This window comes from Vanellus vanellus (assembly GCF_965231255.1).
Source record: "Vanellus vanellus genome assembly, chromosome: 2".
NCBI lineage: Eukaryota > Metazoa > Chordata > Aves > Charadriiformes > Charadriidae > Vanellus > Vanellus vanellus.
This window is the reverse complement of record NC_138906.1, coordinates 103,072,017-103,093,725: the sequence shown is the minus strand read 5'-3', so window position 1 is coordinate 103,093,725 and position 21,709 is coordinate 103,072,017. Positions and strand designations below refer to the sequence as shown.

The 21,709-nt window shown below is 37.9% G+C and overlaps 1 protein-coding gene across 1 annotated transcript in view; it reads left to right on the top strand.

Moving 5' to 3' along the window:
- Positions 1-21,709, top strand: part of LOC309686498 (dynein axonemal heavy chain 5-like) — a gene marked incomplete at its 5' end in the record, with an annotated part of 184,441 nt that overhangs the window by 3,985 nt on the left and 158,747 nt on the right. The window contains 13 exons of the mRNA XM_082499206.1: positions 2,471-2,571; positions 3,681-3,869; positions 3,969-4,043; positions 6,366-6,452; positions 7,859-7,930; positions 11,709-11,810; positions 12,716-12,906; positions 15,143-15,304; positions 15,405-15,498; positions 16,676-16,774; positions 18,150-18,331; positions 20,178-20,297; positions 20,972-21,173. Of these exons, the coding sequence (XP_082355332.1) occupies positions 2,471-2,571; positions 3,681-3,869; positions 3,969-4,043; positions 6,366-6,452; positions 7,859-7,930; positions 11,709-11,810; positions 12,716-12,906; positions 15,143-15,304; positions 15,405-15,498; positions 16,676-16,774; positions 18,150-18,331; positions 20,178-20,297; positions 20,972-21,173 (1,676 nt within the window). The remainder of the gene's footprint in view (positions 1-2,470; positions 2,572-3,680; positions 3,870-3,968; positions 4,044-6,365; positions 6,453-7,858; positions 7,931-11,708; positions 11,811-12,715; positions 12,907-15,142; positions 15,305-15,404; positions 15,499-16,675; positions 16,775-18,149; positions 18,332-20,177; positions 20,298-20,971; positions 21,174-21,709) is intronic.

The following is a 21,709-nucleotide window of genomic DNA, read 5'->3' as shown; positions in this document are numbered from 1 at the left end:
CCTCAGTCCAGCCTTGGGTCCATCCCCCAGCACCAGCTCTGCTGCCCAAAGGTAGACCCTGAGCCTCACATTCTAGGATGGCCACAAGACAATGCTGTGGCTGTTTCTTATCTCATCACCAAGGAGAACTCCCTTACTGGGAGTTGTTCTGCCTCTGTCATTCCTGCTTCCAGCCAGCTTAACCACTGCTGCAGTTGGGCCTTCTTACTCTCCTTGCCAAATTGTTCCTGTGTCAGTAATCACCACTGCTGAGCAGCTACAGTTTGAATTTCCCCTTCACTCCTGTAAGATCCTCATAGGGAAGCTAATGAAGCGTGGATGGGCTGAACAGACAGTAAGATGGATTGAAAACTGATTGAACAGACAAGCCCAGAGTGTGGTGATCAGTGGCACAAAGTCTATTTGGAGGCCAGTAAGTAGTGGTGTACCCCAGGCGTCAATACTGGGCCCAGTCCCATTTAACATCTTCATTAATGATCTGGATGATGGGGCAGAGTGTACCCTTAGCAAGTTTGCTGGTGACACAAAACTGGGAGAGGTGGCCAATACCCCAAGGGGTCATGCTGCTGTCCAGAGAGACCTTGACAAGCTGGAGAAATGGGCTGACGGGAACCTCATGCAATTCAACAAGGGGAAGTGCAAAGTCCTGCACCTGGGGAGGAACAAGCCCATGCACCTGTACATGCTGGGATCTGACCAGCTGGAAAGCAGCTTGGCAGGAAAGGACCTGGTGAACACCAAGTTGAAGATAAGCCAGCAATGGGCTCTTGTGGCTAAGAAGGGTAATGATACCATGGGCTGGAAGAGGAGGAGTGTTGCCAGCAGGTGAAGGGAGGTCATCCATCCTCTCCACTCAATACTGGTGAGGCCTCACCTGGAGTACTGTGTCCAGTTCTGGACTCCCCAGTACAAGAGAGATATGGACATATTGGAGAGAGTTTAGTGAAGGGCCACAAAGATGATGAATGCACTGGAGTATCTCTCCCATGAGGACAGGCTGAAAGAACTGGGGCTGTTCAGGCTGGAAAAGAGAAGGATCGGGGGGGAATCTCATCAGCATGTATAAATGGCTGAAGGGAGGATGTAAAGAAGATGGAGCCAGGCTCTTTTCAGTGGTGCCCAGTGACAGGACAAGAGGCAATGGGCACAACCTGAAACACAGGAGGTTCCCTCTGAACATCAGGAAACACTTTTTCACTGTGAGGGTGACTGAGCACTGGCACAGGTTGCCCAGGGAGGTCATGTAGTCTCCCTCCTTGGAGATATTCAAAAGCCATCTGGACATGGTCCTAGGCAACCAGCTATAGGTGGCCCTGCTTGAGCGGGGGGGGGGGGGTTGGACCACATGACCTCCAGAGGTTCCTTCTGATCTCAACCATTCTATGATTTTGTGAATAACACATTATAATCAGGGGAAAAGAGACACAAACGGTAAGAAAATTTGTAAGGAAAACAGTGCTATTAGAATATTAATTTTACTTACAATCTCATAATTTATTTAGAATAGATTAAACAGTAGTTCCTGAAAGTTTAGTGAGCCGCTCATTAGCACTACTGCATGGTCCACTGAGGATCCTATTTGCTGCTAAGGATGGGACCTAAATATCATATTCTGAGAAAGAAAATGGTTGCTTTTTCTTGGACTAAAAGCAAGCTGTAGCAATAACTAATAGCATTGTTCAGTGCTTTCAAATAATCTCTTTGAAGCTAACTAAAACAGTATTTCTGTTAAGGAGAGAGAAAACAATATTTAGGAATGCTTTCTAATTAAAATTTTTAAAAGAGAAATAGTAGCTGGCTGGAGATAAGCTATTGTACTTAGTATCAGGAAAACATACTTATTTGTTACTTAAATGACTTAAAAATATTCAAATCCTAATTTCTAGGAAAAAGGCTCACTTTAATTTTTTTATTAAATAACTTTAAAGGCTTCAAAAGCTTTTAAGGAGGCTTAAACAATCAACAGAAGATAGTTATGTCCTGGTTTTATTGCAAGTATTAGCAATCTTTATTCTTCAGATATTCCATGTGCTCAAGTTATCTTGCAAGTCTCTGCAAGTAGCAAGTTTGTCAGAAATGCATGAGAGTGGCAATCAGAATTTAGATAAAGAAATAACAGAAAAGAAATAACTGGGTGACAATAGCAAGTGTGAAAACTTACAATATGTCAGAGTCTCTGTTTTTCCAGAACTGATTTCTTCAGGCTAGTATCTTAAATTGCTTTTTCTTACCTCTACTGCTATCAATTTGCAATTGAACTTGAGATAAAAGCCATCATGTCTTTTCCCCCTAACAGCTTCTAAGGGTTTCTGCTGAGCCACAGGTTTTCTAATGTTCCTTTCATGTCTTGTTTTCCCCAGCCTGAGAAGAGGTTAGCCAGCAGATATTAAGACACAACACTGCAGGTCTTGTAAATGCATTTATTGTGCATATACTTGAATAATTAGAATTTGTCGCTTCTTTTAACTAGACACAGAAAGTAAGCATCGTAGATGTGGAGGAGACCTGAAGACAAGGAGCAATGAGCTAGGATCTGCTGTCACAGGATCACCTTTGACTCCTGTTGTTCCGGCAAGTGTTTTCATGCTAAAATAGGTGGTGACTCAGTTACCTTTTGTCTGTTAAATTTTCCTCTGTGCGGATTATTCTTGAAGTCTTCACTGACAAAATTTTGGCCTAATACTGGAGGGTGCCAAGTTCCTTCAGTCTCTGTTAATTACAGGAACAAAGAACAGTGAACCACTCACAAGTGTATACAGTGTTAGGCCATTTACTTTCTGTGCTCACAATGTGTGTTGCTGGGATTTGGGGTTTTGGGTTGTTTTTTTGATCATCCACTGGTTAATCCCCTTTCTTTGCCAAGATGAAAATCAATATTGGTTAAGAATACTTGAATAAGGTCATGCTGCATCAGGGAAGTCATGTGCAAAACAAGAAATCCAGCTGTTGGCATGAAAGCCAGAAATGATAAAAGACTGACATAGATGAGTTGGGACTTACGTGGAGAAGAATGAACGGTGAATCAGAAAAAATGTTGGTCAGTACCATTCTGATGTCTCTAAAAGCTACAACTACAAGTATTCAGGCATTCTCGGTGTCTCCTGGTCTCAGAGATACAGGTAGAGATAGGAGTGATGTAAAACATCCATTGAGAGTCTGGGGTAAGATGAAATGGTAGGAGGCAAAGGTGGATGTTGGCCAGCTTTTATATTTTTTTTAATCCAGGAGTAAATCAGGATTGATCAATTACAAATCCTAGTTCAAAGTTCTGTGAAGATGATGTAATTTATCTTTGTTTCTCTCCAATAAAAATTGTGAGTTACAGAGACACTCCAGATGTCCCCCAGAGTCCAGATACTTATGTCTGTGGGAGCTGTGTGTAGAAGGAAATGCTCAGTGTGGTGACATTTTTACCCAAATCTTTAGTTTTCTGTATAGCTTCTGAAGATTACCTGTTGACTTAAAAATGTTACTCACTGTATCTTTTTTAAGCCTTGTTCACGGTGTTATGAAGATTTTAAAAAAATAATTATTGCTCCATATTTCCCTCTGCATTCCTTAGATGTAATTTATGTTCGTGCTTGAAGTAGTTTATGAAACCAGCTTAAAGATCTACAATATAAAATACAATCCATAAGTGAGGAAAAAGAATCTCTCTATAACAAACTTTTATTTTCTAGACAATTGTTAAGAAAAGTATAGTACTTTCCAGTGAAACTAGAAAAGAACTAGCCAAGCAAGCCAAAGTCACCAAAGAGGAGAGAAGAGCTCAGATAGATGAAAGACACAAGTATTTGATATCAAGATTAGCAGATGGGATAGGCTTAAGTGAGCAGCAAGTGGAGGAGGCCATTATTTCTGATGACAAGGTAAATGTTAATTAAATTATTATGATTAAATATATTTCAAAAAATTCCAGTCTTTTGAAATTACTTCACAATTAATTACAATTGTAATTTTGTTTTTAGTTTCAACTTATAGAACAATTCTTTGCCCCTAGTGGACTTAAAAAGTTGCTCTTCTTTTACCAAGATGTATTTCAGGTATGTTTCTGTTATTACTTCTGCAAAAGCAAAGTTGCATTTTTTAAAAAAATCATGACTGTTGCAAAGTGCAGAAAATCTTAACAAATCTTAACATTTTTTTTTTTTTATGCATGCCAATGCAGAATAAACTTGGATCTCATTCTGCCGTCTTGGCTTACATGAGAATGTCCTGTGGCATGGTTTGATATTGTTCTTGTTTTCACAAAAGAAAACTTAAAAATGGCCAAGTAAAGTAAAAATCCAGACTTAAAAAATGATAATGATAATTGAGGCAAAGTGTTCACAGTATTCAGAGTTTAAAAATCCTAGATTAGCTAACATAAGTATTATAGGAATGGGGGAAATGTCTGTATAAGAACCATTTTGTCTTCTCCTTTGGAGTTGAACTGCACCAGCTCTACCATGGACAAAACACTGATTCAAGAGGGTGACAAATGATACAATTTCTTTCCAAGTTAAAGTGGCTTCGTGTTCAGGTCTGTCCGATTCTGTGGAAAATAATCTTAAGCTTGGAAAACTGTAACTAGAAATAAGGTGGTTGTGATCCCTAAGATGTATTTGTCTCCCTTTCAATTTTGAGAAGGCGAAGCCTCTTCATAAAAAGCAAAATAATTTCTTCAGCTTACACTGAGTGTGTGATACCAGAAGGAGCGAAGTCACCTTGAAATTGCCTAACATGACTGTTGTGGGCTTCCTGAACTGCAGAAGTCATTCCTCAGTCCTTTCAGGTTATGCCATTGAGGAGCCATGTTAGGGTCAGCTAATTCACCACGTGGTGGTATTTTTGGCTTGTTAGGGAGAAAAACTGATTGATAATGCTTGATCAACAGTTAAGTGCAAGAATGTATTATAGATTCACTATAACCTAGATAAGTTAAAAGAACTTTTGAGTGTTACTGGAATTGCTTAGAGACTTTGCAGGGCACAGAATCAGATCAGCTGTCAAAATAGTTTAATTAGTTTTTCCTTTCATTGGGAATGTGCATGCACATTTCTGGGCTGAATGTGTTGTTCTCTGACTTAAAACAGATGAAACTAAAAATCTTGAAATTGTTTTCTTAGCTGACAAGCCAGAAATAAATGCCCAACTTGGCTTAAGTGAAACATTTCATTTCTGCATTTAATTTTGTTTTATTATGGTCTTTTTAACCATTAAAATATGAATTTATGAAAATTTTGCTGCAAAGCAGCATAGCATAAAAATAAATGTTTCTGATGGAAAGTATGAATGCCATCTCTAATATCTTCCACCCCATTTTGATGAGTCAAGAGATCTCATTAAATTGGCTGTTCTGTCAACAGTTTGGTTTCAAACATATTGGAGAACTGGAGACTACTCAGAGGCAGTATTATACATTGCTTGCCCTGTTCTTATTTTTGGCAATTTTTGTAGACAGGATACTGTCCAGGGCAGACCATTGTCCTGATCTAGTAGGCATGTTCTTACCAAGATTTGTCAAAGATCCTTTCTTAAGTGCTGCTCACCTCTGTTTTTCACCAGCTTGGGTGCATGATGTTCACTTGAGACTGTGCATAGGGGTTAGAAGATGCTGATTTGGGGTGGAAGTGGGAAGCCACTACTGTGTATTACACATTTAGTCTAGCAGGAGTTGAACATTTGACTTTTTAGGAAGAGGCCTCTCCTCAACTTGAAAGAGAAATATACCTGCAGGCTTCTTCCTCATTATTTTCTGTTATATTCTTCTAAGTTTCAACAGATTATTTTCCAAAGTATGTGACAGAAAATTAGAGGGAAGCAGGCTTAAACTTTTTTGTTGCTTCAAAGAGAAGAGATTGTATATACATCTCAGTGGGGAGGGACCAGTGGCAGCAAGGCTTCTCAGAGAGAAAGTTTTTCAGTGGTGTATGGTTAAAGACACGGGCAGAAAACTAAATTTCTTTGCATTGTTGGCAGGATCTAGCTGACAGTGTTCCTTGTGAGTCCCGCTCACAATTACATTATAACTTCGCAGACTAGGCACGTGACCCTTTCTGCAAGACATCCAGTTTGTTTCCATGGAGGAAGTTGCTCTAGGAAACACTTCAGATCTAATTTCATTATATTTTCTGAGATTTTTTTTCCCCCCTTCTTCTCTGAGTGTTCTCTGAAAGAACTGGGCTATGAAACTGTTTACTGGGGATTGTGAGATTCATGCAAAGCTTATTCTCCAGAGAAAGCCAGCCTCACATTTTCTATCTGGGAATTACTGGCTGATTCAGAATGAGCTTAGTTATAACTCACATATTCAAATAGGGTGAGGTATTTGTATGATAATAGTTTTTATTTCATTAACCTCTTATTTATAATTTAATTGCTAGCAGAAGTTGAATGCATCATTGAGGTCAGATGGGTCAACAAACAGTTTACTTCAGAAGAAGTTATTTATTACCATGGGTTCTACAGAGGTATGGTTGAAAAATTCATTACATGACATTTGAAAAGTAAAATATTGAAAAAACATAACAATTGTGAAGTGTTAAACAGCTTTTTGTAATTCTTGCGTAGATATTTAAGTACTTAATCCATGTTCTCATAATGCAAGATCTCCCAACATTTCTTGAGTTGAGGTTGGAATTCACCAGTAAAGAAGTAGCAATTAATGGATTTGACTACCTGAGAGGAGAGCAGGTCAAATAAACCCTTGTAAAAAAATCACAGATCCTAACAGTTTTGTTAATGACTGCATGTTTAAGTATTTTCCAGTGCTTGTGCGCTTCTACTTTAAAAGTGCAGTTCTTCAGTGGTTTTAATAATACTGCATATTACTCCAAAAATACCTTTAATGATTCGTTTATCCCATTCAAATTCTTATAACAACCTCCTCATTGTAATGTCTAAGCATTATGCAGCAGTGTATTCAGAGTAGTCATTAAGATTTCTGATTCATTTTCTTTCTTTGCATCTCTTTTGGCAGGAATCAGGTATACTATATACAATTTATTTAAATAAGGCATGGTGATGTCTTTTTTTTTTTTTTTTTCCCCACAATAAGCTTATATTAACATTGTTATATTAGAAAAGACATAGCTGAAAAACTCTTTCATGCTTTCAGAGGAGAAGTGAGGTTCATTCCTCTGCCAATTGGACCAATTGGAATGGCTTTTCAAATTTGTTACAGTTGAATTATTATTAGATTTAATAGATTAAAAGTAAGCATTGTTGCAGTACTTATTTGAAACTTTTATGTTACTTCAGCCCACCAAAAAGATGAAAAAACATGTTCAAAAGTATTTGGATCAGAAGGTTTTAGTAATCTTTAAGTTACTTTTTAAAAAATGAAATAAATGTCATTTTAAGCTGATCCATTGTGGTCTAAGTATCTATGAAAAGTACTTTAAATGTTAGAAAGCTGAAGGTATCTTTAGTTTTCTTCTGTGAATTTATGTTGGCAAATTCAGAAAGGGATTAGACAATCTCATAGATAGGTCCATAAATGAGTAGTAAAATGACTAGACAGGAATATGTCATCTAACCGCTCTCATACAGTGGTTGCAGGTGGTCAGGGAATACAGGAGGAGCCCAGGAAGTAGCTCAGCTTGCAATCTCTCCCTGAACTTTGTTTTCTTGGTAGAGGTGCGATACTGCACTGGTCTGCCCGGAAGGGCATTTTTTATGTTCTTATGTCAGATGGAGAAAAAAAAGGTGTTTGATATGAAAGGAACAGATTTTCAAATATCCTACAAACAGTTCACTATTTTTTTGAGTAATTAATTTTTTACAATTTTGTCTTTGGCACATTTTAAAGTTGTTAAGTAAAATTTACTGTACACGTGTATTCTTTTTAACTGTATTCATTTTGTCCTTTTCACAGAACTTTATAGGGACATGTGCATTTTTCTTAAGGACATCGGATAAAGTTATAACTGCATCAAATGTTTCTCAGGTCAGACCAAAATCATGCAGTGTTTGCAGAGTACTTAATATTTTCTTAGACCTTTTTTCACGCAACTGGAGTCAGAAAAAGTGCTTTCATGAAATGTCTAGTTCTGTGTTTAACAAAAGTTCTTTTTCATCTGAATAAGTATTTATGATAAAGTAATGTTCTAATGATTTGGAAATTAGCTACTGCAATATTATTAAAACAAGATTTTAATTAATGAAAATTAATTATTAATCAGTCATTAAAATATAATTTTTAATGGCAATAGGGAATAAAGACCTAAACCAGGAGATTTCCTTTTAATTAACGAGGCTAAATCATGGAAATGATGCAGGAATATGTCATCTAACAGCTCTCATACAATGGTTGCAGGTGGTCAGGCAATACAAAGGAGCCCAGGAAGTAGCCCAGCTTGCAATCTCTCCCTGAACTTTTGGGTTTTTTTGTGTCTTTAAACTTTTAAAAGTTTACAATAACTGTAAATTAGATAAAATTAGATACAAAAAAAAGATACAACTGTATGTTTTAAACCTTTAAAATAAAGATCATACTTGAAAGTAACTAAAATAAGCTTTTCCTGCCCCTAATAGCTTTAGTTATGTGTAAGAAAAGTACTGTAACTACCTTTTCTGACTTTCAGAGATACTCATGTTCTTGGGAAATATTTGCAATAGTTTTTTACAAAGAGTATCCAGATACTAGCACCTAAGAACACACATTAAAGAAAAAATGTAATAAACCTTAAATCATATTCTCAAAAATATTGATGCACTCATTTTTATGCTGTACAGATTTTCTCCTTATTTGTCACTAATAGGTAGATGTGTTCAATTTCAGCAGGCCAAAGCTGTTGTAAGTTTGTTGTCCAGCTACAGTCATGGAAATTAGTACTTCGGTTTCTGTCAGTCACTTGCTTTCATGGAATCACAGAATCTTCAGAGTTGGAAGGGACCTCTAGAGATCATCAAGTCCAACTCCCCGGCTAAAGCAGGATTGCTCAGAGCACATTACTCAAGATTGCATCCAGGCGGGTCTTGAAAATCTCCAGAGAAGGGGACTCCACAACCTCCCTGGGCAGTCTGTTCCAGTGCTCTGTCACCCTCACCGTAAAGAAGTTTTTCGGTGTATTTGAATGGAACTTCCTATGTTCCAACTTGTGCCCATTGCCCCTTGTCCTGTCACTGGGAACCACTGAAAAGAGTCTGGCTTCATCCTCCTTCAACCCACCCTTTAGGCACTTATAAGCAATAATAAGGTCTCCCCTCAGCCTTCTCTTCTCCCAGAGTCCCAGCTCTCTCAGCCTTTCCTCATAAGGGAGATGCTCCAAGCCCTCAATCATCTTAGTTGCCCTATGCTGGACTCTCTCCAGCAGTTCCCTGTCTCTCTTGAACTGGGGAGCCCAGAACTGGACACAATATTCCCATTGTGGCCTCATGAGTGGTAGAGGGGAGAATGACCTCCGTCGACCTACTGGTCACGCTCTTCCCTATGCAGCCCAGAATTCCATTGGCCTTTTTGACGACAAGGGCACATTGCTGGGTCATGGATAATTTACTATCTACCAGGACCCCTAGATCCTTCCCAGCAGGTCCACCCCTAACCTACACTGGTGCCTAGCATTCTTCCTCCCCAGGTGCAGAACCTTGCTCTTGTTGAACCTCATTAGGTTCTTCTCTGCCCAGCTCTCCAGCCTGTCCAGGTCACGCTGGATGGCAGCACGGCCCTCTGGGGTGTCAGCCACCCCACCCAGTTTGCTGAGGATATACTCTGTCCCCTCATTCAGGTCGTTGATGAATATATTGAACAAGATTGGACCGGGTATTGACCCCTGGGAAACACCACTGGTTACAGGCCTCCAACTTGACACTGCTTTATAACAACATTTTTACAAATACCTCATCCAGGGGTGCAAAAGTAATTTCTAGGCTTCCTCTTCTCGTGCCCTGTCAGTCCTGCTGTGCTGCTTCAGTTGGGTACCTGTCAGAATCGTTGTCCAAAACTCTTCATTTAGCTGCCTTGGTGCCTTCTCTCTGTGGTTTTCTTGTGATCACCTTCTTTTGGCAGGGCCTGTCATGTAGCTGTCATCAAACTTCATTCTTTATGTGAGGCAATATATTTAGATGCTGTAGAAGGTAAAATAAACCCCACTTTTCAGTCAGCTAGTCTTCACCCTGATGAGCTTTGGAGCTCAGGCTCAGACTGATTTGACAAATTTTGGGTTATCCTGAAGAGCTGTGTATGAGCAGTAGGAAGGAGAATCTGAGAATCCCCTAGAAATATGTGGATTTGTCCCCTATTTCTCAAGAGAAACAGCTGAACCTTCAGCATCCTGTGGAAAGAAATGGATCAGCTTGTATGTTGACCTTGTCCTAGAGATTATCATGAACAGATGTACTTGAAAGACTTAATTTTCCCTGCCTCCCCTTCCCTGCAACAAGTGCAAACACTCTCTTATGGGAGAAATTGACATTTTTGAAAGCATCTGAAGGGAAATAATAGAGGTCAGTTCCTTTCTCCATTACCCTTCTGTCCTTTCCTTCTGCTATTTTGCTAGCACACCCTTTTGCAGAAGGAAGTATTTTAGGGGCATTTCTTTTTAAAAAACCTTGTGGGCATTGACTCCCAGGGAGCCTGTTCAGACATGCAAAGAAACTTACTCTTCTTCCTCGTAAGCACTTCCTCAAGTGTTGATTGTCATCCATAATTCCTCCCCTTTTTGAGAAAGGACTTTCTACCTTCTTGTACTCTAGTGGGATTATGAAACTGTAATATTGTTAGGAAATAGTATTCCACCCATGCATAACAACTAGTTGTCTTAAATACTCTTCGTTTGCATGCAAGCGTGGAACTAGCAAGGAAAATCTTAGTGATATTAATAATCAAGATAGTCAAGAATGTCAAAGCCTCTACAAAAATTCATTTGTAGTTGCCGTTCCTAAAAGACTGTAGAACTACTGTCTTTGCCCAGGCAAAAGTTGGGAGTAGAAGCTTCCAGGGCAGAAGTCTGTACACTTTCCCCTGTATCCCCGAAGCATTCTTTATGATGTAGGGAAAATTGGTGTATATTTGTGCAGGCCAGAAATTCTGAATGAGACTCCCTCTCTTTTAACAAGACAAATAACTGGAGCCAAAATTGCTAGTCAGTATGGCTCATAGAAAGCACATGACCCATATTCAGAATGTATACATTTGTAGGCAAAATGCCAATAACAGAAAAGCCAGCCAATGCATAAATGAATAGGGTTGGGAAAAGATGCAATTCTTCACTTTTTCCAATTTATGCTTCAAGTTCTGCAGTAAAATTTTACTTCCCAATACTGTCTCTCCTTGTCCTCAGCTTCAGCACTTCACTCCTTCTTCTTCACTTTAACAATGAACTGGAGAGAGCTGAGCAACTGAGAAATTTCTTGCCTGATACATTTGTTGTCCTTCTTTAGGCATTTATGATAGATTGAAGCTGCTCCTCTAAAAGCAAAATATATAATTGTTTTAAGATTAATTAATGCATTGATGTTAAATGCTTCATTTTAACTGGTTGTTGGAGTGTTGCTACAATATACAAATGTTTCTGGTGACTCAAACTTAAGGTCAAGTCTTGAAATTTCCAATTGAATTTTAATCTATGTCCAACCTAAATTCAGCAGCCGGGGGGCAATATCCTCATGGAACCTACATAGTTATGGACTATATATATGTCTGCCACGTTTCTGAATTTCACTCAAATATTATATTTTTTGCAGAAATTTACATGCTCTCTGCTAACTTCTGTTTCTTCCTGAAGGAGGTGAATTTTGGCATATTTGACTGTAGTAATGGAAATATCCTTGAGGGCCTGGAATTTTTCTTGTCCCAAATCATGATACCAGCTCTGAAATCACAACAGGTAATCTAACAGTTAGTCTTTTTTCTCAAGAACATTTGGAATGAAGGCAAGTGACTGCTGTGGTCCCCTTTGTGCATCAGGTGAACATAAAACAAAGGATATAAAAAGATACAAGTTTAATATAGGCCTTTATGGAAGTCATGCAATTTGTATATGTCTTTGAAATTTATATAGTTATTGTTTATTTTCAAGCAGTAGCGCCAGCTGTAATGCTCATGACAAAGGACAACATAGCATAGCAGTCATACTAAGGTAAAACTGTGATGATTTAATTAAAACTAGATTAAGCCTGTGTTGAAAGAAGTACCAGGTTCTTCTGGCAGCACAAAAGATCAGTCCATTATTTTATTCTAGAGCGTAGACAGCAAGCACTGTATCACAGCCAGGGTATCTAGCTTCTTCAAGTTGTCCTTGTTCTGTGGCACTCACAAAACATCACAGTTCATTCTGTTGCCTCTAGAAGTACACATTCAGAGGTAGGAAATAAAATAAAACTCAGTGTCTGTTGACGCTAATGGTACCATTTTCTCTGACCCAGGAGCAGGAAGGGAGATTAGAATCTGTTTTCTCTGTTCAGAGAGCACCAAATCAGACTGAAAAAAAAAGACAATTCAGTGTAAGGACCGTGAGAGCAGGGAGATATTTTTATTTCTTGAGAGCCTCATGCTTGTTTGTCTCTTTTTGTCTAACAGAATAATTAAATTAATGCACGCTTTAAAGTAATTGTGCTATAGTACTGATGAGTGCATTTTAAAGGGCATACTGGTAAATCTTTATATACTGCCATGAATAAGAAATACGTTTCTAATGAAAAATAAAATACCTTTTGTGTTCAAAAAACAAAATAAAGTGTGACTTTTGTTTTAACTTTTTTTTTTTTTTTTTCATGAATCATAAATAATCAGAACTGGGGAGCTGTGAAAGAAGGCTTGAAGAACAGCCAGATACAAGACTTTCTGTATTCAGTGGATAAATTTGTGAGTACTTTGTCATCATCAAGGCAGAATATAGAAGATAAAATTCAGCTCACAAAAGTGGATATTGATATATATGTCAGCAACTTACGGAACCCATCTGATTACATAACTGCAGGTGAGTAATTGAATAACTCCTACAGCAAAGCAAACACAATGATGCTTTTATAAAATAAATGGTATATCATTAGTAAAACCTTACTTTTAAAAAATAATTAATCTTCCTTGAGCTATATACATTTTTCTGTTTACTCTTGCCAGGTTTCTGATTGTGTAATCGTAAGATCATCAACATTTGCATGTCCTTTAATTCATAGATCTTAAAAGATTAGGTACTTCCTTGTCATATCATGTACACAACAGCTTGTTCCTCCTAATTTGCTGGCCAAGTAGTTGTTGACTGAAGCCAGCTATTAGTCTGTATACTCTTTGCTTTGATACTGGGGAAATCTTATCCAGTATTAAGTCTGGCTCTGAGGGGTGTGAGTTAAAACAAGACGTATTTATATAAATTTATATATATGTGTAAATATATATACGTAATCATAGAATTGCTGAGGTTGGAAAGGACCTTTAAGATCATCAAGTCCAACCATTAACCTACCCTGACAAAACCACTTCTAAACCATGTCCCCAAGTACCACATCTACCCTTTTTTTTAAACACCTCCCGGGATGGCGAATCCACCACCTCCCTGGACAGCCTATTCCAATGTTTAATAACCCTTTCAGTGAAAATTTTTTCCTAATATCTAATCTAAACCTCATCTGACATAACTTGAAGCCATTTCCTCTCGTCCTATCACTTGTGACCAGGGAGAAGAGGTCAGCCCCCACCTCTCTACAACCTCCTTTCAGGTAGTTGTAGAGAGTGATAAGATCTCCCCTCAGCCTCCTCTTCTCCAGGCTAAACAACCCCAGTTCCCTCAGTTGTTCCTCATAAGACTTGTCCTCCAGACCCCTCACCAGCTTTGTAGCCCTTCTCTGGACACACTCCAACACCTCAATGTCCTTCTTGTAGTGAGGGCCCCGAAATTGAACGTAGTAGTTGAGGTGGGGCCTCACCAGTGCTGAGTACAGGGGTATGATCACTTCCCTAGTCCTGCTCACCACACTATTCCTGATACAGGCTAGGATGCCGTTGGCCTTCTTGGCCATCTGGGCACGCTGCCAGCTCATATTCAGCCGGCCATCCACCAACACCCCCAGGTCCTTTTCTGCTGGGCAGCTTTTGAGCCATTCCACCCCATGCCTGTAGCACTGCATGGGGTTGTTGTGACCCATGTGCAGGACCTGGCACTTGGCCTTATTGAACCTCATACCATTGGCCTCAGCCCATTGGTCCAGCTGGTCCAGATCCCTCTGTAAAGCCATCCTACCCTCAAGCAGATCTACATGCCCGCCTAGCTTAGTGTCATCTGTGAAGTTACTGAGGGTGCATTCGATTCCCTCATTCAGATCATTGATAAAGATATTAAAGAGAACTGGCCCAGCACAGAGCCCTGAGGGACACCACTTGTGACTGGACACCAACTGGATTTAACTCCATTCACCACAACTCTCTCGGCACGGCCATTCAGCCATTTTTTTACCCATGTCTCTTTGAACAGTAGCCTTCCACCATTTCTTATCACAACACGGATTTTCAGGCTGAAATAATGCCAAACCAGTCAATACTTCTACAATCCCCCTCAGCCCTACAGGAGCCTATGGTAGGAGAGCTTCCAGAGAAGTGCTAGTGGCTCTTAGGATAAGGCAATAATGTTATGTGGCTGAACAAGTTCTTTTGATCCATTTGGCAGTGTAAGGTCCATGAGTCCTAAACATAATGCATGAAGTAAACTGGACTCTTCCAGCCACTAGGACAGTCTAAAAGATGTGCTGACTTATAAATGATACTTTTTTTGTGACTGTTAATAATGGTGTCCCTTACTTGATGCTTTTGATGAGGAATAGGCTGTAATAGTAGAAAGAGAGAAATGTGGATAAGTAAGTCTTTACTTATCCAATGCAGGCAGAAAAATACACACATCATAGCTAATGCATTTCTTGGGCCTCTGAAACATGATTCTCCCAAAACTGCGTTGTTGTATATTTTTCCTTATGAACTCACACTTTTTAACTGCTTCTATTGTAAAGGACATGCAGTAGTAACAGAGTAGGTGGATATAAGTTGTATGTGTGCTCCTTGTTGCTATAGTCTTAATCTTTTCCTGGTTTTGGTTGGTGATTTGAATATACCCAGCTTACACAAAGTGTCAGGTTACGTTTGCCAATGACATTTCATTTCTGTAGTTAAAAATCTACCTTTATTTCTATTTACATATGAGACTGTCCTATTCTATGATTTTGAAGGCAGTAACACAGAGGTCACTGAGAAACTTGAAGAAGTGATCATGATTTGGATCAAACAGATCAGACAAGTTTTAGTGGAGAGTGAACAAATGAGAAGAGAAGCTGATGACATTGGTCCATTGGCAGAGCTGGAACACTGGAAATCAAGAATGTCATCATTTAACAGGTTAAATTCCTGCATTATTTCTCAGAATCTAAAAAAGCTTTTTAAAAATGAATTTAAACTTTGATTCCAAAGAGAGATTTAAATGTATTTTTATTTGTAGTCTCTTAGATGAGATCAAGAGTTCAAGAGTAAAGAAAATTATAAGTATTCTTCAGGCAGCAAGATCAAAGACATTAAAACAGTGGAAAGAGCTGGTAATTACTATGTTTTAATAAAAGTTTTAAATGAGTACAGTACTGTATTTGTAATACACACAGAACTGAACACACAATGATAAAAATAGTTTTGAGTGTTTATGCTGTTTTTATGCTGTGGTTTATTATCCATTTGTTGAAACATTTAACATGGAAGATTCTGAAGTTAAATAGATAACTTGAAAAGAAGTCAATGTTTCTGTAATGTGTCTTTCATTAACAGAGTGGGTGGAACGGTTGTGCAAAACTAAACCAGTGCAGCAATACAACATCTGTCTCTCTCCAGCTGTACCCTGTGACGACCAGCAGTAGAGATGCCTGAAAGTTTATCATATTGCTTGTAGGATTATTGACAGCTGGGTTTTTGTAGCGTAACTGCTACCTCAGATAAGTGGATATCTGTAATGTAAACTTATCAGCCAAAATTATAGGCAGGCCAGAAAATAAGCTGCAAGCAATGTGCAGACAATCAGCCCCCCCAAACCCACCAGAATGTAGATCTCATAGCAGGTACAAAGATATTCTACCATTTTGAAAATAGGCCATGAGAACACTGTCATTTTACTGAGTTTTTACTTAGCATACTTGCAGACTTTTATCATGAATGGAGTTTAGATGATAGCATCTGTACAGAGCCAGTACCAGTCAGAACTTGATTCCTTTCTTCATATAGAATTGCCTCCTAAGTACTGAATAGTTCCACCTGTTATGAATATGAAGATATATAGGCATTAGTTGTGAACTCCTTTGCCCTGTTAAGTGTTTGTTAAAAAATGATGGAAAACACCCTACTATATTTCAAGGATCTTGTCTAAATTCTGTAGAACTGGTAATTTAAAAGACAGTTGTACCATGCTAAAACCATTCTAAACCACTCTAAAATGTAAGTTTGATTATCAAACCCATGCTATTGTACTTCCATCAAGAAGGAAAAACTTTGGGGGTCTGAGTGAGGCGCTCCTCTAAATCACGTCCAAAATGTTGCTGATTGCCAGGTAGAGCTTACCAATTCTTGCACATAAAAGCAGTTATTTCCTAAGAAGAAATGGCTTGTTTGAGAGAATTTATGTCAGAAAATGTTTGCAAGAAGGAATCATAGTCTTGTGGTAGCATGCACTGTAAAAGTGCAAGAACATTTTCAGTAAATTTTAATGATATTAATTTTATTTCCCTTCAGGATGGTAATATAACAATTGCTGCCAATGAAGCTAAAGACAATGTGAGATATTTATATACATTGGATAAATTTTTTGGTCCGCTTGCCAAAGCTTCACCTGTAAGTAGTACTCTAAAAGCTCTTAACATGAAATTCAGAAAAGGCGGGAAAGGCTTTTGCTGCTGAATGAAAAATATCTCATCTTTCAGTATCTAACTCCTATGCTTAACGATTAGTGGACAACCTAACTCCCTGGCACTAGTGAATTGAGTTTACAGATTTTGAATACGCAAGAGATAATACTAATTTTTGTGTAGGAGACAGTTGTCATTCCAGAAGATAATTGAAGGGCATGGGAAAAATAAGCAAAAGATGTTTTTCCAAACCTGATATTGAGCCGAATTGTCTTTGTGAGGTTAGGCTTTCCATATTGTACCTCATCCTGTCTCCATGTTCCAGGTTGCAAGTTACTCATGACTGTTTTAATGCAAATATCATAAAATGATCTTAAGCCTTTAGTTGAGCTGAAATTAGGCAACTTCCACTTATTTTACAGGTTAAAGCTGTTTCTCTTCCAGGCAGCACATATTCACTTTCATCCTGGTTCAAATGACAGAACTTATTTTCATAACCACATGGGTCTTGGGTTTTATTTTTTAAGTGAGAGAATGAATTTTGAAGATACAGCCACCAAGCAAAGCTGTCTAAGTTTACCTAGTTCAGAAGATTTACACATAATCTAGCTGCTTAGAAATTTTCTAAATATTGTTTTCAAAGCTTGAACTCTGTTTGAATCCATTGTGCTGTTTTGTGTGCTTTTCTTCTGCAAATATTCACTGTTCTGCCATATTTTACTTGACTTTTAGAAACCATACTTTTTTTACCCTTTTCTGGACCAGTCACTGTCTCTTGTTCTGGGTTCTCAGTATACCTGGCTTGTGTGCATTTCTGTGGAATCTTTCTGTGGGACAGAGAACGCTATAGTTCAGTATACCCAGTGAGACAGAGATTATTGTTGCCTTGCCTCCCACTCCTGGATTTCTCTTCTTTACAGATCTAGGCAAAGTAAGCAAAGGCCAACTTTCTTCTTCCTGTCCTTCCTACAGCAGGTCAACTCTTTTGTAGCAGTGTACGATGACTTCTCCTCAGGTAGCATATTCCTTTGCAAAGCAGACTACAGCACCTTCATACACTTGAGGCCATGGCTGAAAAGAGTACAGTCTCTGTTTTCCCTCTGGAAAATCTCACTCTGGAAAAAGACTTATTCATTTATTCATTACCCATTCCACATCTTTTTCTGTTGGTCATAGTGTGTTAGGTCCCCACAAATAAACTGAATGGTCCAGTTTATAATGAGATGTCTACAAGAACTATGCGTTACAATCTAAAACATGTTTATCCACCAATAAACATATTCCCAGAGCTGTGACATTTTCCATGGTGTTAAGTTTTAGGAAATTCAGATTGCTGACTTTCCCATTTTTTCCTGTTGTAGGTGACAATGATGGAACATGTACCCAGTTTAATGAATACTGTCTGTATGATCTACTGTACCTCACCATACTATAACACATCAGAGTGCATGACATCTCTTCTTCTTAAAATCACTAATCAAATGATTAACACATGCAAGACATATCTATGTGAAGGTGTTTCAAAAATCTGGGATCTGGACAGGTGATAGAATTTTAATAATTTCATCTTCTTTTGTTAACACCAAAATTAAATTATAGATCAGTCATTAAGATTGTTAAAAGGTAAATTTAAGTAGCCCCTTATTCTCCTACCAGGCACTGATTCCCATGTTAATTTTAATGTTGTGACTACTCATTTTATGTAGAATTAAGTTCTCTGCAAAAACAAATTTACGATGTTGTGTAAAAAAAACTATTATTGAAAAGCATGTGATGTATATCAGTATACAGCAGTCAATATTTTGTCCCCGTGGCTTCTTTTAGACCAAAACATGCTTGAGCAATTAGAACTGGGAGCTAAGGTACTTTATAAAGAAGCTCTGAAGACAGACTGGCAAAGTTCCATTGAAGATTTATATTTTGCTGTTAGTGGACAGGAAAGTCAGTTTGAGGAAGGGGACAATATATACCAGGACCAGAATCACAATTCAGTTGTACTCTGTTTGGAGTGAGGTATGTGGGAGTGAGGAATGGGACTCAGATTTGTATTTTCTGAGTATTCTGTGGAGAATGCTGTATGAGCAAACACATGAGATGTGTTAATGGTGCCAATGAGGCACCTTAAATTAAAAAAGCTAGATTTACTGTAAGTTTGCTAGTTAGACATGCCTAAGACTAGTTTTTTCTTCCTTTCTATTGTTCTTGTTGCAGCTATTAGTATAGCAAGAGTCCCTGGTTTTCAGCAAACATTAGGCACTACATGGAAAGTGAACAAAAAGTTTACCTTATCTCTAAGGAGCTTGCTCTGAGGGGTGTGAGTTAAAACAAGACGTATTTATATAAATTTATATATATGTGTAAATATATATATAATCATAGAATTGCTGAGGTTGGAAAGGACCTTTAAGATCATCAAGTCCAACCATTAACCTACCCTGACAAAACCACTTCTAAACCATGTCCCCAAGTACCACATCTACCCTTTTTTTTAAACACCTCCGGGGATGGCGAATCCACCACCTCCCTGGACAGCCTATTCCAATGTTTAATAACCCTTTCAGTGAAAATTTTTTCCTAATATCTAATCTAAACCTCATCTGACATAACTTGAAGCCATTTCCTCTCGTCCTATCACTTGTGACCAGGGAGAAGAGGTCAGCCCCCACCTCTCTACAACCTCCTTTCAGGTAGTTGTAGAGAGTGATAAGATCTCCCCTCAGCCTCCTCTTCTCCAGGCTAAACAACCCCAGTTCCCTCAGTTGTTCCTCATAAGACTTGTCCTCCAGACCCCTCACCAGCTTTGTAGCCCTTCTCTGGACACACTCCAACACCTCAATGTCCTTCTTATAGTAAGGGTCCATGCCTCATCTGTGTATATTAGTACCTCAGGGTTAATGTGTATAAGATGTAACTATCTATGGCCTTAGGAGACAAGATCTTCCTGGTGTATCTTTTTAAAGAAAAAAGACTTTCCTCATGCTTACTGTAGTCTGGAAAAATACCTCTCCAGTCTTCTGTGCTTAGAAAAAACAAAGAAACAAATGAAGGAAAACCCATCAGCAACACCGAGTTTACGGAAAATGAGAAATGGCCAAACTGCAGGCATTCAGTAGCCAGGGTTTACCTGGTGTAAGTCCTTTCTGACTATGCTGTGAAAATTTTGGTTTGATGGTGATAAATCCTAAACTAAAAATACCCAACCTACATAACAAATTTAAAACAAAAAATTTTGTTGTAATCCTCATATTTTGAATGTTTTTCAGGTAATGTATAGTTTTGTGTTCTTATTTTGCAAAGTTGTATATCTGACTGAAATGTTCTGGGTTTTTTTATACACTTTTGAAGACCTTCTTAGGATGATTTTCTGTCTTCTGTGTTTTCTTTGTCAGGCAAGAATTGCTAAAGAGGATACAACACTGCATTTCCCTCAAAGAACAGTACCGAACATCCTTTCAGAGAATTAAGGAGGAGCTAAAGGAAAATCCAAGTGACAGGCAATTTGATTTCAGGTAAATAATTTACTCTAATATTGAATCATATTAATTTATACAATTTGTAAATGTGATGTCACTATACCTGCTGGCTAGCAGAAAAGCTAAATACTCAAGGAAAATGTAGTATTTATTATAATCAGAACATGACCTTGCAGAGCTTTTTTTTTTTAATTCAGGAATAAAGTAGTGACATTAGCAAATGTCCAAGAGGACTTCAGGGGAATTTATGCATGTGTTAATTTAATACACATCTTTATGTATGGTCTGAAACCCCAACAAATTTGAGTCATGAATATAAGTGAAAAGATTCCAGGGGAATTTAGTCAGCTTTGGGCTGGGTTGTCTATCACAATGCCAAGGGGGGTTTTACCTGTATTGGCACTTAAAGCATGGGGCATTTCTTAGTATTGTACGTTCATATTTTGATCTCCTGCAAATGTCTTATTTAAAAGAGTAACTCCTGTGAAATGTGATAAAGGCTTTTAATTTACATATAAAAGGGTTAAGCATTTTCTGGTTTAGATCTGTTACTTTAAAATGGTTTTTACTTGATTTGTAAGTATTACAGTATACATTTTTTTTAAGTGAAACTTGGTAGACGTTCTGGTAGAATATATGTGAGTTAAATAGAAAAAATCTATTACAAATAGATTTGCATAACAATCCCTCTGTTGCTTTTTTGTTATTAGTGAAAACTATATATTTGGAAAATTTGATACATTCTGTAAACGTTTGGAGAAGATTTCAGATATGAGCAATATTATGGAAAGTCTTTTAGAGCTCCAGCATATAAAAATAGAAGGTATTGAAGAGATCAGTACTCATTACCAGAGCATTGCTACAAACACCAAATCCAAAGAGTATGATGTTCTGGATCACAGAAAAAAAGAGGTACGTGCATTCAGCACTCATCTGGCAATCACTTCCTTAATTCTGTGCTTTTCACTAGAGTTATGCAAAGAAGATAAAATTTTATAACAATGCATATAGTATTTTGCTCTAATAATGATACTTTCATATCTTTTAATACAATTTTAAAGTGTTTGGGTAAATTTATCTTTTATTTCAAATGTTTTTGTTAATTTTTGATAAACTAGGTTTAGTTTAACTAGTAGTGCTAACTATTCCTAAATTCACTTCTTTTGAGATGAATATATTTTAAACTGAAGACTGAAAACTAATTCACACAGATCAATGCATTAAATACAGTTTATCTAGAGAGTTACTCAGTGTTACTGAAAATACTTAGTGGAATAGTAAAGGCAGTATTACAGTAAAGGTACAGGCATTTCGATGAACATTTTAGAGGGAGAATTGAATGATATCACCTTTGGTGCTGAGCAGCGTGGTAGAAACTAAAGTGGCTTTTCAAGTGCTTCAGACTGACGTTTTAATACTTCCTGTACATGTTGGACTTTAGCTGCTTT